The 17816-nt window shown below is 58.0% G+C and overlaps 2 protein-coding genes across 4 annotated transcripts in view; one reads left to right on the forward strand and one right to left on the reverse strand.

The window, feature by feature from the left end:
- Nucleotides 1-17816, reverse strand: part of SCARB1 (scavenger receptor class B member 1) — a 500386-nt gene that overhangs the window by 186549 nt on the left and 296021 nt on the right. The gene's annotated exons all lie outside the window — the stretch shown is intronic.
- The window catches only part of AACS (acetoacetyl-CoA synthetase), a 63506-nt gene that overhangs the window by 2969 nt on the left and 42721 nt on the right, over nucleotides 1-17816 (forward strand). For all 3 annotated transcript variants that reach the window (XM_049620659.1, XM_049620657.1, XM_049620658.1), the window contains exons 2-5: nucleotides 3400-3503; nucleotides 4865-4985; nucleotides 12343-12456; nucleotides 15477-15574. In XM_049620659.1, coding sequence (XP_049476616.1) covers nucleotides 3400-3503; nucleotides 4865-4985; nucleotides 12343-12456; nucleotides 15477-15574 — 437 coding nt within the window. The remainder of the gene's footprint in view (nucleotides 1-3399; nucleotides 3504-4864; nucleotides 4986-12342; nucleotides 12457-15476; nucleotides 15575-17816) is intronic.

The following is a 17816-nucleotide window of genomic DNA, read 5'->3' on the forward strand; positions in this document are numbered from 1 at the left end:
TTTGCCCGCAAATGGAAGGCTTGGTCCCGACTCTCAAACCGCTCACGGGCGGCTGGGGGAGAGAGCTCGTGCAGAACGGGCGTGCCAAGGGAGCGTCAGAGTAGGGACGGCCCGCTGTCGGCTCCCGAGCGGTTCGCTGTGTGCTGGGCTGTCCGATCGTGAGCGGAGACTCGGAGGTGCAGGCTGGTCCGAGTTCTCCTGGGTGGACGGGAAGAGGGGGTGACTTTCAGAGCCGATGCCTACGCAGGGAAGGGCGATAGTCGGTTCTCAGTGGGCGGAGGCCTGGCCCGGCGGGTGCTGGTACCCATTTCCCGGGTGGGCAAACACACGTCTTGGTCGGGATGCTGCAGCCGTGAGTGGCGGGCCTGTTGTCTGTTTCCAGAGTCATGACCGTCCGCCGGGTGACATTGCCTCTCGCGTGTGGGTGAGGGCGGGGGGTGGGGGTGGGGGGGACAGCTGTCACCCGGCTCTGTAGCTGCTTGTCGCTATGTGGCGTGACGGTGCCTTAGGTTAGGGGCCCAGGAGAGCCAGGCAGGAGCTGCAGTGGCTGTTAGGACCCAGTCTCAGAAGTCACCCTTGGTCATTTGCATAATATCCTGTTGGTGACACAGGCCCCTGCCCCGCGTGGGGCGGGGACAGCATGGGGATGTGAGTGCCGGAGGCGGGAGCCCCTGGCCGGCCACAGCCAGCCGTTCTCGTTTCTCAGGAGAAGGCGCAAACCCTGCATTTCGTTTGAAAACTGGGATTTTAGTATGTTGGCAGCTAGTTCGGCCTCTTTGTGAACGTCGTGCAGACTGAACCAGACGTGCCTGTGGTAGGCGATCTGGGCCTCGGGAGCGCAGGCTGCGAGTGGGGTGTGGGTAGAAGCCACAGGGCCCGGCCCGGCTGACAACTCGTCCCTCAGGACTTGGCTGAGTCGTCCACGTGGACGAGCTCCCCTCCAGAGGCATGCGTCCCCCTGCTGTCCTCTGGGGCCCTTGTCATGTTAGGGTGCCGTCGAGACCACTCGTCCCCCGCATCGGCAGGCGGGTGGCATCTTCCTCCCTCCGGATGCTGCCAGAGCCTCGCTTGCCGACGGGCTCGCTTTCAGTGCAGGCCCCGGGGTCGGGCCTCCGTCCGTCTCTTGTGTCGGCCTGGGGGAGCTCTCGGAGCTGGGAGCCTCGGCCACTGGTGAGGGCAGGCGTGACATCGAACAGAAAGGCCCGGGAGGAAATGGAACCGGGGGCCCTGCGGACTAGCCCAGCTTCCCTGCTGAGGGCAGGCGGAGGCTCCCTCTGCCAGAACCTCCCTGGGCCCGCGCTGCCCTCCTCCTGGCCCGCGAGCCCGGCGTCTCCTACTCATGAACGCGTCCCTGTGCTGGCATGGCCCTGTCCCGACATCCTAGCCCGTCCCACGCTGCCGGGTAGCCTGCCGCGTGTCCTGCTCCTGCGAGGTGACGGGCAGGGACGACGATGGCTGGCGCACCAGGTCCTTTCCCTCTGCCAAGCTGTGGTCTCTCAGTGCTTTGTGTGTTTTGACTCATTCGGTCTTCGCAGTGACCGTGACAAGTCACGGAGGACGACTTATGGAGGAGACGGTGAGGCCCAGAGAGGGTTGTTCACTTGTCTGAGCTCACACGGAAAGCGGCAGGACCTGGACCCGGATGGTTGAGCTCCGGAGCCTGTGTCTTGAAGCCAGGCTCTGTTGGTCCTCGGGGGTCATTGTTGTTATCCCCATTTTGCAGGTGAGAATGCCGAGGCTCAGAGAGGTGGCACAGCTTGCCCAGGGTCCCTGTGCAGTAAGTGGCAGGGCCGAGACTCGGACGCAGCCATCCAGCCCAGTCCGGAGCGCAGGGTTAACTCCCCACTGTCACGGGAGGATCCGTGCTCTTCTTCAGTCAATTTCCAGGTGACCTGTAAGGACACTGAGTCCAGAGAGGCACAGTGGCCTCCCTCAGGTCCCACGTATGGTCTCCAGAGTCAGGGCCGGCCCCAGAGTTCCAGACAGGCCATCCCTGGTGCTTTTTCCCCCACGTGCCTGGTTGACCTGGTCTGTGGCCCCTGGCTTGAGTCAATGGGGCGGGACTGGAGGGCAGGCCTCCCGGGGCTTGGAGGCAGGGGGCGGGCGGTGGGGGGGGGGGGAGGCCTCACTGCCACGAACCCGAACTGCTCTAAAGCCCCTGGTCCCTGCTCGCTGTGTGGCCTCTGTGCTGACTCTCCCCTCGTCATCCGGGGGATCCTTCTCCGCTCCGCTGCAGAGGGGACGCTGTACCACTCCCTCCCTGTTCTTCGCCTGGGTTCTAGGCTTCCGCCCGGCGTCCCCAGCCTGCCCTTGCTGCCAGGGCCGCCCCGCCTCCCGCAGCCTGCCCTGCTCTCCGGACACGTCTCTTCCTCCCGCTCCAGAGTCCCGCGTGCCCGAGGACAGTTCTGGACGCCTCAGTGGGAAGGGGCATTGCCGACGGGCGGGGATCATTGTGTCCCCCCCTCCGTGCCCCCCAGGACTGGGAGCAGTGAAAACCCTTAGGCCTTGATGGCACTGAGAGAATTCAGCCCGGCCATTGCCTTATGCCCCATTTTCCTCTTCCTGACACCTGCTGGGCACCTTTCTGCCGGTCTGTCCCAGGAGCACCAGCATGGGAACGTGTAGCCTGCTGGGAATACGTGGAGATTGAAAACGCCCAGTGAGGGCAAGGGACTTGCCCAGGGTCTCAGGATCAGAACCTGGTGGGAAGAACCTGCTTCCGTTTGCGTAGAAAAGAGAGAGGGGGATGTATCTACTCACGTACGGAGTCTCTGTTCAGACGCACACGCTTCGCCTGTTCCAAAGTCTGAGTCGCCTCCCCCCGCCCCCAACACTGTTACCCGCATGTGAGGTCATCACCGAGCTTCTGGTCGCATTTCTGGGACCTGAAATCTGTCAGATGGGGCTTTCCTCATTTCGTGTGGTATAATAGCAGGCTTAACGTAGCTCCAGCTACGTCCAAGGCCCCGTTCTAGCATCTCGTGCCTGGGTTCGTTTGAGTTCTCCCAACAGCCCCACGAAGAGGGGGTGCCGTGAACCGTCTCCACTTGACAGATGGGGAGACCGAGATACGGCATGCTTAAGTAGCTTCCACAGGGTCGCACGGCTAGCACGTGGCCAAGGCGGGATTTGAAGTCAGGCCTTCTGGCTCCGGAGCCCATGTTCTCAGGCACTGCCAGTCAGGGTATGAAGTCAGCGCCTCATGCTTTTGTTCGTGTTAGGGGCCAGCGGTGGTAGGTTTGCTCTGGTGAAAATTAGGATACGCCACCGCCCCCAGACCGTTTCCCATCAGCTGCCTCCGACAAACCTGTGACTCCTTAGGTGTGGCCATCTCCTTGCTGAACTGCTAAGGCTTTCGAAGCGTTACTTGAGCTATGTGCCGTTTTGTTTTCTTTTTAGAAAATTATGATGACTTATACCACTGGTCGGTTGAATCCTATTCAGACTTTTGGGCCAAGTTCTGGAAATTCAGTGGAATCATCTCCTCCCGCATGTATGATGAGGTGAGTAGACACTTTGCACACACACTGTCTTCTTGTGGTTGTGGTCCAAAATGAAGTGTTTGTTTTTGGGACACTGAGTCCTATCTTCTTTCCAAGCCTCACACCAATGGGGAGAAAATGATTGTTCTAGAGAGTTGGCAGAAAGTTGGGTTGAGGTCACAGATGCCACGGAGAGCGTGCATTCTAGACTCCGTGATGCGTGGACCCCAGGCCCCGTCCTGGGAACGCGGGCCACCCTACGTGGCAGGACATCGTTTCGTTTTTATTTTATTAAAAAATTTTTAACCGTGGTAAGATACACGCCACAAAATTTACCACCTTCACCATTTTAGTGCCCAGTTCGTGGTGCTATTAACTCCATTTACGCCATGAGGTTTATCGTTTCTTAAGCCTGGAGTTTAGGGACCTTTACGACTCCTTATGCTGTCAGTCAGTGAATATCTGGGGAAAGGGGGTCTCCTGTTCCTCAAAGTTTAATTTATCGGGTTTGATGGTGGGGTGAACCATCCTGAAAGATTCATCTGTCGACACTTGGGGAGGAAAGTCGAGGTTCGAGCCCTTCGAGGAAGGAGGTGAGGGACCCAGGTCGGGGAAATTGTGGGAGGGGCAGGCGCATGCCATCGCCATCTCCTGGTTTTCCGTGTGTCTGGTCGGAGCCTGGGACATTCGGCAGGTGCCACATCTGTCTTATTCCCTTTTTGTCAGCGGCTCTCATAAAGTAGGTGCTTCGTAAGTATTTGTTGAAAGAGTACGTTACTGGGGATGCTGTTTTCCCTTTGGCATGAATTTCCTAAAAATTTTTTTTTAACGTTTATTTATTTTTGAGGGAGACAGAGTGCAAGCAGGGGAGGGGCAGAGAGAGAGGGAGATGCAGAATCTGAAGCAGGCTCCAGGCTCCGAGCCGTCAGCACAGAGCCCGACGCGGGGCTCGAACTCACAAACTGTGAGATCATGACCTGAGCCGAAGTCGGATGCTTGACCTGACTGTCCCTCTTTTTTTTCCAACTTTATTGAGGAATAATTAACAATGAAACTGTATATATTTAAAGCATCCAGCGTGATGATTTGCTGTACGGATACATTGTGGAAATTAACACGCCCACCATCTCGCCTGCTTTCTCTTTGTGGTGAGAACGCTTAAGATTACCTCTCTTGGCAACTTTGGTGTGTAACTTCTTCCCAGTTACCTAGAGGGCGCTGATCTCCTTTCAGTTTCAAGTCTGTAGGCCAGTTCGGTGTTCAGTCTACGGAACGATTTGATGATGCTTTGGGCCGGGTTAGCGGGCTTCCTGGGAAGCAGAGTGTCTTTTGTTTATTCCCGTGTGGATCTCATCGTGCGCGTTTGCCGTCCTCTCCTGTAGGTTGTGGACACCTCAAAAGGGATCGCGGACGTCCCTGAGTGGTTCAGAGGCAGCCGGCTAAACTATGCGGAAAACCTCCTGCGCCACGAGGAGAACGACAAAGTCGCCCTCTATGCTGCGAGTGAGTCCCGACAGCGACTTGGGTTTTCCTCCTTTATTTATTTACTTATTTTAACCTATTTTATTTTTGTTTTTATTTTTATTTTTTTTTTCAATATATGAAGTTGACTGTCAAATTGGTTTCCAGGATTTTCCTCCTTTAGTGCCCTCGGGGCCACCCACCCAGAGGGCTGCGTGGTGAGAGACGCTCTGAAACATTCACAGACTGCAGCGTGTGTCTCCAGTGTCTTGGCACCTTTTTTCCTCCTCCCTTTTTTATTGTGGCAAAAAAACGCGTAACGTTAAGTGTACCATTTTAACCATTTTTAAAGAAGGATTCAGATTTATTTATTCGTTTTGAGATAGAGAGCAGGGGAGGGGCAGAGAGAGAGCGAGAGAGAATCCTAAGCTCAAAGTCCAGCCAAGTAGTCAGGTGTGATGGGATTTCCTTCTTCTTTACGGCTGCATAATATTTCCTTGTAGGGATGCCTCACATTTTGTTTGTCCGTTGCTCTGTGAGTGGGCTCTTGGGGTGCTCCCACGTCCTGGCTGTCGGGAGGAAGGCTACAATGAACATGGGTGTGTAAATAGCTCCCCGAGGTCCTGCTTTGGATTCTCTTGGATATACACCCAGAAGTGGATCATGTGGTGATTCGGTGTTTAATTTTCTTTTTTTTAATTAAAAAATACTTTTTTAAATCTTTATTTTTGAGAAAGAGTGAGAGAGACAGTGTGAGCAGGGGAGGAGCAGAGAAAGAGGGAGACAGAATCTGAAGCAGGCTCCAGGCTCTGAGCTGTCAGCACAGAGCCCGACGCGGGGCTCGAACTCACAAACCGTGAGATCATGACCCGAGCCAAAGTCAGACACTTAACCGACTGAGCCACCCAGGTACAGCCCCTCCCCGCTTTTTTTAATTTTTTATGTTTATTTATTTACTTTGAGAGAGCAAGAGAGAGAGAGCACAAGTGGGAGACACAGGGACAGAGGGAAGGAGAGACAGAATCCCAGGCAGGTGCAGAGCCCGTTGCCGGGCTTGAACCCATGAGCTGTGAGATCATGACCCGAGCCGCGATCAAGAGTCAGATGCTTAACCGACCGAGCTACGCGGGCGCCCCCTATGTTTAATTTTCTGAGGAACCTCCATACTGTCTTCTGCAGTGGCCGCTCTTGGCACCTTTCCGATGTCATTAAGACTTCTGTTGAGGGGCGCCTGGGTGGCCCAGTTGGTTAAGTGTCTGACTCTTGATTTTGGCCCAGGTCATGACCCAGGGACGTGGGATTGAGCCCCACGGCGGGCTCCGTGCTGAGTGTGGAGCCTGCTTGGGATTCTCTGTCTCCCCCTCTCCCCCATGTCCCCCACTTGTGTGCTCTCTCTTTAAAAAAAAAAAAAAAAGACCTTTATTGACTTTTTCTTATCCCTGGGAAGGGGAGGGGACGGTCGTGTGATGATGTTTTAGGGGAGAAATTGAGACACGTAATACTAAGTAACCAGCTCAGAGTCACCTGGACAGTTGGTGAGGGAACTACAGCTACAATCTTTTTCTTTTAAAATAAAGTTAAAAAAATTTTTTTTTAATGTTTTTATTTATTTTTGGGACAGAGAGAGACAGAGCATGAACGGGGGAGGATCAGAGAGAGGGAGACACAGAATCCGAAACAGGCTCCAGGCTCCGAGCTGTCAGCCCAGAGCCCGACGCGGGGCTCGAACTCACGGACCGTGAGATCATGACCTGAGCTGAAGTCGGCCGCTCAACTGACTGAGCCACCCAGGTGCCCCACTAGGGGTTTTCTTAGTAAGGAGACACTGCGGTTAGTCTTCTAATTAATTAGGTTTTTGGTAAATCTGAATTTTGGTAAAAAGTGACATTGAATTATGTGCTATTGGTAGGGTTTGAGGTGTTTTACATAACGAATTTTCCAGGTGACTACATTTGTCTCCTTTGAGTAATTAAGCTTTATTTACCCATTTTATTTATTTTTTAAAGTTTATTTATCTTTTTTTTAAATTTTTTTTTTTTTTTTTAACGTTTATTTATTTTTGAGACAGAGAGAGACAGAGCATGAGCAGGGGAGGGACAGAGAGAGAGGGAGACACAGAATCTGAAACAGGCTCCGGGCTCTGAGCTGTCAGCACAGAGCCCGACGCGGGGCTCGAACTCACGGGGACCGCGAGATCATGACCTGAGCCGAAGTCGGCCGCTTAACCGACTGAGCCACCCAGGCGCCCCTAAAGTTTATTTATCTTGAGAGAAAGAGAGCGTACTCATGGGGGCGAGAGAGAGTGCCAAAGCCCAGTGTGGGGCTCGAACCCACCAACCATCAGGGCCTGAGCTGAAATCAAGGGTCAAACGCTTAACTGACCGAGCCCCCCGGACGCCCCTTATTTACCCATTTTCCACACGTGTGCTGCCGTGTCGTGAGGAAATAGGGCTTCCGCACAGACTGAACGCCATTGGCCCTTTGGTGTTCGTGACTCACGGCTTCGGTTTCGAGACGGCACCGAAACCCGATGCTCTCGAGCTGTCCGTGTGTGGGACGCTCGGCCCATGCCTTGGGGGGGGGGGGGGGCGGAGAGCTGCGCCCTCTGCCACCACCTGCCCCAGCCTCGTGTCCTGCTGCCTGCTCTCAGTCCCTGCGGATGCCGGCGCCCTGGCCTGTAGCAGCGTTCCTTGTTTGTAGTCAGTGGTGGTGCCCAAAGTCCGATAACCGTGCTCTGTCCGCCGTTTCAGTGCCCGAAGTAGGGGTGGGTGAGGTCTAGTGGCTGTGCGACCTTGGGCCCGCCTCTTAGCGTGTCTGGGTCTGTTTCTGCCTCTGTCATGTGGAGAGGCTGATAGCACGGCCTTCGGGAATATCGTAGGGTTGAAGCGAGCGAACACGGATGCGTGGGCATACGGCAGACCTTGCCACGGGAAGCGTGAGTGGCTCTCAGTGGAGGTTGTACCTCTGAAATCCCCCCCCGCGTGGCTTTTAAAATCCTGGCTGTCCAGGGGCACCTGGGTGGTTTAGTCGGTTAAGCGTCCGACTTTGGCTCCGGTCAAGGTCTCACGGTTTGTGAGTTCGAGCCCCGCGTCGGGCTCTGTGCTGACAGCTGGGAGCCCGGAGCCTGCTTCGGATTCTGCCTCGCCTTCTCTCTGTGCCCCTCCCCCGCTTGCACTCTGTCTCTCAAAAATAAATGAAAAAAAAAATTAAAAAAAAAATTAGAATCCTGGCTGTTCCGTTCCTGCTGTGGCTTCTTAAGCACATCTCCCAGGGACGGTACCCAGGCTTCCATATGACTTTAAGCCCCCTGTCGCTTCTGATGCACGTTGTTGGATAAGAACCACAGAGCCTTGTCTTTATGTCGTCTTTGGGCTGTGCCTTTTACTCTGCTCCCTGCTCAGCCCGGATGCACTTTGGGCCGAGTGCATAGTGGCCTCGGGGAAGCTACACCAGGCCTGGCATCTCTCCCTTCATCTTCCGGGAGGTGTTTGCGTGTCCATCCGTTCATTCTGTCGCTTGTTCTCACCTCGGTCTCAAGTGTCTCCTCAGCGCAAGGTGCTGCGGACGTGGTGTTGAACGGGATGGACAGGGTCCCCTGCTCTCGAGGGGCTGACTTTCCGGGGAGGCAAACAAGAAATAAAAAACGTATAGGCGATCCCTGACAGGATGGTTCAGCTTGATAGTGTCCGACTGTGCGACGGGGTGGAAGCAGTGTACCTTCAGCAGGAATCGTGCTTGGAATATTGCCTTCGCCGTGTCCCGGGCCAGCCGTCTGTGTCCCCGTCCTCTCTCGTGATGCTGGGCAGCGGCCGCAGCTCCCGGACCGCCGCCTGCACCCACGCGGCCGTCCCGTTTGTCACTGGCGGTACAGGATTCAGTCAATTACACGCGACCGTCAACACCTCGTTATAAAACAGGCTTGGCTTTGTGGTGGGTGACTGTGCCCACCCGGAGGCTCCCGTCCGTGTTCGGAGCACGTCTAAGGCGGGCCGGGCCAGGCTGCGGTGTTCCCTAGGGTAGGCGTGTTGGACGCAGGCGGGCTCTGATAGAAAGCGGCCCGCCGGGTCCTCGCTTTCTACAAGGAATGAGGGAGGGGGCGCCTGGGTGGCTCAGTTGGTTAAACATCTGACTTCAGCTCAGGTTGTGATCTCGCGGTCCGTGAGTTCGAGCCCCGCGTCGAGCTCTATGCTGACAGCTCAGAGCCTGGAGCCTGTTTCAGATTCTGTGTGTCCCCCTCTCTCTGGCCCTACCCTGTTCATGCTCTGTCTCTCTCTGTCTCAAAAATAAATAAACATTAAAAAAAAAAAGAAAAAAAAGGAATGAGGGAGGGCGTTTGCCTGGGCCCCTTACCCTCGAGGGGAAACAGGATGTCGGTAGCGAGCCACTCGTGCGATGCGTCACAGCAGAACGCCACAGGGTTGCTGGAGGCGCTCGGTGCAGAGGGCAGCGGAGGCGGGGGGAGAGGACCTTCCTCAGGCGGGACACGAGCCACGCAAGCCGTCCCCGCCCTCACCCTCACGCCGCACGCGTTGTGGCGTTGAGCTATGCACTGCGTTGTCAGCCACCAGCCCTGTCTGAGTCCGTCCGCCCTGTCACCCCGAGGGAACCCCCGACCCAGCCCCTGGCACCCTTGGCTCTCTCCCGTGTCCACGGGTTTGCCTGTCTGGACGCTTCGCGGAGGCGGGGGTCACACACGGCGTGGCCTTTCGGGTCTGGCCTCTCCCTCGGCCTCGAGGTTTCAAAGCCCATCCTCACCACGGCTGGCGTCAGCGACCCTTTCTCTGTCCCAGAACATTCCACCGAGCGGAGACTTCGCGTCCTATGTGTCCTAAGAGACCCTTCGAGGGCTGTCCTGCCCCGGGTGCCGGGGTCCCTTTGTAAACACCGCTCAGCGCCTCTTACGAGCCTGAAGCCTGAGGAGTGGGAACCTGGGTCTCTCATCTTCTTTTCCTGCTCTCGTTGGGTGTGTCTGTACTTTCACCCAAGGTCTCGGGCACCGCACGAGGTCCTGGTTTCCCCCTCTGGAAAGCGGGAAAGGTCAGACGTGAATCTTTTGGAAAAACAGAACCGAAGAGCAGTGAAGGTGGTGGTGAAACACGCCAGTCTTCTGGGTGGCTGGGTTTGACTGAACTGGCCGTGCACGTTCGTTCGCTCTCTCTTCCCAGCCCCCCCCCCCCCCCCCCCCCCCCCGCCCCGCTCCTCTCGTGTGCACTGGCTGAACCCAGCCCCTTTTTTCTTAAGCCTAGCTCCGTGTTGAGGTGGGTTAGGGAGGCATGGTTGTAATTTTGGGTGTGCTGTGTCTGTTTCACCCTCTCCCCCCACTCCCCTTTCCTGCCCACCCCCACCCCCCTCTCCTGCCCACCCCTTCCCTTTAAATACGTGAACGTCTTCCATTAAGGAGCTCCCTCTTGTATTTGCGGGGCAAACAAATGCCCTCAAGCCAGGGATCATATTTAGTTTATAAATAGGGTACCTTTGTTTTTTTTTAAGTTTATTTATCTTGAGAGAGAGAGAGACCCGCATTCGCGGGAGGGAGGGGCAAAGAGAGGGAGAGAATCCCCAGCAGGCTCTGCACCATCAGTGTGGAGCCCGACGTCGGGCTCGATCCCATGAACCGTGAGCTCATGACCCGAGCTGAAACCAAGAATCGGACGCTTAACGGACGGAGCCACGCCGGCCCCCCAGTGGGGTACTTTCTTAAGCAGGGTCCTAGATCGGCTGGTTATTGGCTTGGGGATTTCAAGACAACTGTGTTTCACTTTCTGCGTGTTTTCCTGGTTTGTTCCTCCTCTGCCGGCTGCGTGCGGCTGCTCTGTGCGGGGTGGAGTTTGCTCTGGCATTCTCCGCCGAGTCCGTCCCTCCCAGGGATGGTCCCTGCCGAGGCCAGGAGGTGCCACCAAAGGCAGGCGTGCGCCGGGCCCTTGGCGCTCCAGCGAGCAGAGCGCAACAGCGTGCGTCCGTTCCGTCCGTGTTGGAGTTCCGAGAACAGCCGCGGGTGCAGCACGCTGTGTCTCCAAACAGTGGGTTTCAGGTTGCTGAGTATTTTTACAGGGTCAGAAATGATCTGGGAGGGGGGAGGAGAGCACGGGGGAGGGACTTCGAAGGCCGCCTGGCGAGGGGGGAGAAGAACCAGGGGCGGGCGTAGGTAACTTTAAGGAGATGGCAGAAGCCAGGTCGACACCAAACAGAAGTCAGGACATTTCTTCATTTTGGGAGGGAGATGCCCCGTGCGGCAGAATCGAACGGCAGTTGGCAGTCAGGAGTAACGTGTCTGCGTCAGAGATAACGGCCGGGATTCACCTCTTCCACGTGGAAAGTACAGCCAGATAGTTTTCCCACAGCCACGCAACATCGACTGTCGGCCGTGTTCATTTCCTGTCGCCGTGGAGCAAATTTCCCGAAAACCGCGGCCGCAGATGGCGAACAGAGCGTCTCACGGTTTCTGTGGGTTGCACGTTCAGAAGTGGCTTCGCTGGGGGGTTCTGGCTCGGGAGCCTCTCACGAAGTTGCGGCAAGGACGTTGGCGGGTGCTGCGTCATCCGAAGGACTGACCGAGGCGGGCGGGTCCAGGTCCAAGATGGGGCACTGCCGTGGCTGTCAGCGGGAGGCCTCAGTTTCCCCCCGCGTGGGCCTCTCGGGGGCTGCCTGAGTGTCCTCACAACACGGCAGCTGGATTCCCCCAGAGGGAGCGGGGTGGGAGCGGCCGTGTCTTCTGTGACCAAGGCTCACAGGTCCCCGTTGTCTCCAGTGCCCTGTCGCTCACCCGGCTCGGAGCCCCTTCGGTGTGGGGGGACCCGCACGAGAGCACCAGCACGGGGGGGCGGGGCTCACTGGGGGCCGCCGCGGAGGCCGGCGAGCACACCGTCTTCCCGTCATCGCCGTCTGTTAGGTGGAAATTCATATCTCACCCTTGTCACGGACCTGTCTTCCACAGTGAGCTTGATCATTTTTCTGTCCTCGGCTGACTGCCACACGCACGTCCCGGGAAGTTGAGTAAACCTGTGTCCGTGCGACATTTTTTTTTTTTTAAACATGATTTAAAAAAACATTTTTTTAAATTTTTAAATGCAAATTTATTTAGTTTGAGAGAAAACATTTTTTTTTTTAATGTTTATTTTTGAGAAAGAGAGAGCGTGTGAGCAGAAGAGGGGCAGAGAGAGAGGGAGGCACAGAATCCGAAGCAGGCTCCAGGCTCTGAGCTGTCAGCACAGAGCCCGGCGCGGGGCTCGAACTCACAGACCGTGAGATCATGACCTGAGCCTAAGTCGGACGCTTGACCGACTGAGCCCCCCAGGCGCCCTGATGTGTGACACATTTCTAACCTATGTTTGGACGAGTCTACGACTCGGAACTTTTCTGTTCGGCTCGTCTCCACTGTGTGTCCCTGTTCTCTTCCCAGGGGAAGGCAAAGAGGAAATTGTGAAGGTGACTTTTGAAGAGTTGCGGCAGCAGGTGGCTTTGTTTGCAGCAGCAATGAGGAAAATGGGTGTGAAACAAGGAGACCGGGTCGTTGGTAAGTGTTTTGGGCTCTTGTGGTTTGGGGGAGAGACGAGGTGGAGTGACCAGCTTGGAAGGTTGAGGCGACTTTTGGACAATGGCAGATTGCGAGCAACCCTGTAGGACCTCAGCGATCCACGCTTGGTGGAGGACAGATGGCCAAGGAAGGTCATGGTGCCCCGAGAGGGCAGGGACAGCCTGTGCAAAGGCCCGGAGGTTCATGAGGCAGGGCACCTGCAGGGGTGACAGGAGCACGGTGGGCTGGGCGTGCACCACAGGTGGTAGGGCAGGCAGGGGCCCTCCTTCCAGAAGGAACCAAGGTTGGTGTCTCCAGAGGGCAAAGGGGGGCCTGGCTCCCTCTCCCTCCCCGGCCCCCTCCCCAGTTCCTGCCTTCCTTTGTTCTCTCTGCATCTGGCAGTGAGTCTTGATTTCCCACCGAGCACATTCAGGTGTTTTCTTACAGTTTTCCTTTCACCTTGACTCCTGGGGAAGGTTTCCGGGCCTGTATGTGGACCTGTTCTCCGCCCCAAGGACCTTTAGTTAATTTAGATGTGGGTGGGCGTGCCCCCAGGGCAAACAGGGGGAGATAAGAGGACTTATCCTCGAGCCGACGGGGTGTCCGGGGTGCTGGTCTGCCTCCCCACCCCCATGGCCGTGGGACAGGGCCACAGGGCAGGTGGCAGTGGGAGAAGCCGCCTCTCCTGGGGGAACTCACCGCAAGTGGGCATTCAGCGTGTTTGCTAAGAGGGCGGCCTTATCATTGTAAACCGAGTAAGGGCTGTACCCCGTGTCTCCTCCCATGGCAGCTGGGCACGGAGGCCCTGCTCGCGTGTCAGTTGACTGGGAAGGAAGCAGACGGGGGCCACCGCAGCCATCGCCCCGTCTCGGCCCTGGATGGGCTGTACTGACCTCCGGGGTTCGCACGCTTCAGCGAGGTCCCTGCTGTCCCACGGGAAACCGTCGGCCCTTCCTGCACGCAGCCTGCTTTATGTTCCTTTGTGGTCCTCATCACCCATCTGAAATCTTGGGATCGTTTGTGTGTGCGTGTGCGTGTGTCCGTCTATCTGTCCTCCCGCTGGAGGACAGGGGCTGTGTCCTCTGTGCACGGCCGCGTCTCTGTCCGCAGGGCGGCCGGGGCACGGTGGGTGTGTGACGGGCTCTTGTGGGTGAGTGTGTGTGAGCGTGGGGCCCTAGTCGTAGCAGGGACGTGTGCTTGAAGCCTCCATATCTGTGGCTCTTCCCCCGGTGTAAGCCACCCTTTCGAGGTCTAGAAAAGGAATTCAGAAGGTTCTTATTGCCTCTGGTTTTTTCTTCCCTCTAAGTGTTCCCTTTCCTCCCATTTTCGTTAAAACAAGTCTCTTTTTGAAGCAAACATTTTCCGAGAGAAGGAGAAGTGGAGACCAGGGTGTGTTGGGGAAGACGGTCGAGACCCCCTCCGGGCCGTGCTTTCGTGGGCGATGTCCCGACTGTGCAAACTCATGCGAGTGCCTGGTGACCCATGCTCGTGAGGGTCTCAGCCTGGCCACTAACTTGACCCGACCACAGTTCCAGGACTGGGGGCTGTGGTTCCCGAAAGAGGGCACCAGGGAATGACTCCTGACGGGGGAGGAGGACGCGGGAAGATGCTTGAGGGGCTTCAGACACCCGTCGGGGCTGCTCTTGTGGGTTTCTCTTGTCCGTGACGCGTGCTCACTGCCGTGGCACCAAGCCTGGGTGTGCGGCCCCCCGGGCGTGGGTCCTGCCCTGCCCCGGGGACATTGCAGTTTACATGGTAAACTCAGGAGACCGCAGGCCTGCCTGTGCCAGATGCTGGGCGCATCCCCGGCTGAGCCTCGCCCTTTGGGGGCGCTCCTGGCTGGCTGCCAGGGAGGTACAGCGAACTTGAAGAAGGGGAGAGTGGAGCACCTTGGGGGAGGAAGCAGGGAGAGAGCTGTACAGGCTCAGAGCCCCGGGTGCCGGGACTACGGGGCTTCTGTGGTCGTCTGGGGGCCGTGCGGGGGCGGCATTGGGCCACGGCCCCTGCTCCCCAGTGCCTTGTGTGTCTGCTCCTTTCCTCCAGGACATTTAGGACCATCTGTCTAATTGACCGGAGTCCCTGTGGCCCCAAAGTTGCTCTGCGTCTGTTGTCATTACAGCCCAGCCTCTTGCCTCTGCTGTGTTCCTTCCAGGCTTTTCCGGGTCTCTTGACTCCTGCTCGATTCCCTTATTGCCTCTCCTTCCCCCTTCCGTCTGTCCACCTGTCTGTCTATTTATCCGTCCATCCACCAGCCAGCGCACCCATATCTCAGGGCCTTGATATGCAGGGCATGGTAAAAGGCGTTTGGTAAAGGAAAGGACAAGACAGGCAAAGTCCCTGCCCTCCTGTGGGAACCAGCTGTGAAATTGACAGTTATATTATCAGATGCAGGTGATTATTATGGTAAATTTGGTGACGGAAAAATAGAGTGTGCTTTGTGGGGACCGGCCAGGGAATCTGAGTTTATCGGGGGGGCCTCGGAGAAGGCGTCTCTGAGAAAGTCTCATTTACATTAAGAGTTAAATAATGAATTTGCAGAGTCAGGAAGGCTGCTGTGTGTGAAAGAGTATTGAGGCAGAACGGACATCCTGTGCAAAGGCTCCGGGGCAGGAGGAGTTTAGAACAACTGGTGTGTGTGGAAGAGTGTTCAGGCAGAACAGAGAGCCTGTGCAAAGGCCCTGGGGCAGGAGGAGCTTAGAACAACTGGAAAACTGGAGAAGGAGGCAGAGCGGCGGAAGAGGAGGCCAGGGCCGGATCATGCAGGGCTGTGGGGATCATTCTGGTTAGTATGGGTTGGAGGGGGTGGCTGTAAGGAGTGGACAGGCTGGGGGTAAGCGGTGGGGCCGTCTGAACGGGGATGTCAGGGCAGCTGGGATGGGGTGGGGCTGGCCATGCTCCTTGGGCTGGTCAAAGCCAGCTGCTCTCCCCACTGCTTGCCTGGCTCTCAGAGGTCCCTTTTGGTAGTCCACTGCATCGCACGTACCCTGAACCCGAGGCTTTCTCCCTGTGCCCGATGACAGGTTATTTACCCAATGGTGTGCATGCCGTGGAGGCCATGCTGGCTGCTGCGAGCATCGGTGCCATCTGGAGCTCCACGTCCCCAGACTTCGGTGTGAACGTGAGTTGGGGTCCCCAGTGAGGGGCGCCCGTGTGCCCCTGAGTGCCCTGGGGGTGCGGCCACTGGCCACGGAAACATTCCTGTGTGATTTCCCAAGGGGAGGGCTCTGCCCACCCGGCGTCTTGGGCAGGGGCGTGGGCAGCTGTGGCCCAGGACTGGCAGGCCTAGAAGGAGACGATGTCACGACGGCCTCCTGTCTCACCAGCCGGTGACACCGGAACGATGGGAGAGAAGGATCCAGAGTGAGCCGAGCCTTGGTTTTAAATCTACACACCAACGAACCCTCCTCTTTTCTGGCGTTGCTAACGTCCCGTCCTCGTGTGGCAGATGGCGCTGGGGATCTCACGGGAGGTGTCTGGTCATCTCTGCACTCGTGACCGCAGGAGACTTTCTGATGTTTCTGTTCTGCAGACCGCCATCTGGGTTTGCTCACAGAGGCTCCCCCGAGGTCTCCTGGCGCTTGGGTCTTTCCCTGCCGTTTCTGATCTCTTACTTTGGATCTGTGCTCTGCGCGGGAAGAGGGTGGGCCTCTTTATCTCTGCGGAGCCGAGGGGACCAAGGACCCAGGGTGTAGCCAGCCGCCAGAGGGGCCCAGGCAGGGGCAGGAGGCGCGTGCTCAGCCCCTCTGTGGAGAAGGAAGTGGCGGCAGAACAGGACTTCCCCGGGGCCTCCACTCGCCGGCCCGTGGCCTTTCCTGCTTGCAGAGCCTCGGCGATGTGGGTCCCTTGGGAGCCATGAGGACAGACCCCAGTTAGGGGACACGGTGGGCATCCGGGACCCCGGCCACTCTCCATGGCGTCAGGTGCTTCGCTCCTGGCCCGGCCCCTGTTCCGGGCACCGGCCAGCACAGCTTAGCGGCTGAGGCTGTCCCGACTTTGCCGACCCTGCACCCCTGGGCGAGCAGTTTACCCTCCTGTGCGAAACAGGGACGGTGGGAAGAGAGGGCCGTGGAATGAGCACAGGAGGCTGGGCCCGCGAGGCGACATTGGCGCACCTCGGCTCCGGCTTCAGCCGCTGGTGACGTTTGAGCTCGGCGCCCTGTGGTCGGGCTGGTCTCGGCTGCAGGGCTGGTTTTCGGGTACGAGCTTGGGACTCGCGTCTACCTCGAGGCTTGCTGTTCTGGTAAAGGTGGTCCAAGTAGGTCTCCTCTGCCCCATGCCGTGCGGAGGCGCGGGGGCAGTGAAGTGGCCGGCTGGGGCTGCGGCGAGGACCGGGCTCTGCCGAGTTCGGGAAGCAGGTGGCCGCCTGGACCTCCCGGCTTGGCGGTCGTTTTCCTCCTGGGGCTTTCCTGCGCCTGTGCCCGGTCGCCCCACGGGGACCGCAGAATGGATGCTTGCGTGGGGTTGGGGCCACGCTCGGCTCACCGCCCCCCCGAAATCACCGCGTGTCAGCCTTTAAAAGTGACGTGGGTGTTTTGAGCCGGTCACGAAGGTGTTGGGAGAGCTGGGCGTGGCACAGGGCAGTGGTCGTGGCCTTCTGGGGCTGGAAGGAAGCCCTAGCCCGGAGACCTCACGGAGAGCAGAGCCCCTGGTGGGACCGGGAGGTGCATCGTGCCTCCGGGTACAGGGTGGGAGGCTGGGACGCGGGCCAGCGTCCAGCCACCTCCCACTCTGCTGTTGCCACGTCCCGTGCCACGTGTCCCCAGCAGATGGCTCTCCAGCCTGCGTTGCTGACCCTGCTGCACGCTAGATGGCAGCGTGGCTCTGCCGTCTCCGGCTTCGGCTCGCGGCTTCTGGGAGTTCTCTCTGGCCTTGTGGCCTGAGTCTCGGGGGAGAGCCCTCCAGGGGGTTGGAAAGCGACAGGGCCAACGGCTTCCCCTGGGGCCTCTGGGTCTGTCCGTGGCCGGGCCCAGACCTCTGATTCAGAAACACTGTGGTCTTCGCTGTCTGTTGGCTGTCACCGTGGCCAGGAGCTCTGTGACATGTGAGGCCCGGGTCCCTGGCGGGCTGGGTCCTTCCATCCTGAGTGTTGCGCCTTGCGCAGGGGAGAGCAGGGGAGGTGCGGGGTGTCACGGAGATGTCTCTGCTGCCTTCCGGGGCGCCCCCAGCCCGACTCCGGCAGCCCCTCCCTGACCCGAGGCCCTCCCGCGGGCCTTCCGTTCCCTGAGCGTCTCCCGAGGTGCCCTCTGCCTGGGGACAGCCTCTCCCCTCCCGCCCCGCTGTGGAACCTGCTCCTGCGGCCGCCCCCGAGGGGACCCCCTCCCGCTCCGTGGCTCCAGCCCCCGCTGCCTCTTCCTGGTCCT

This window comes from Panthera uncia, assembly GCF_023721935.1.
Source record: "Panthera uncia isolate 11264 chromosome D3 unlocalized genomic scaffold, Puncia_PCG_1.0 HiC_scaffold_9, whole genome shotgun sequence".
NCBI classification, from domain to species: Eukaryota; Metazoa; Chordata; class Mammalia; order Carnivora; family Felidae; genus Panthera; species Panthera uncia.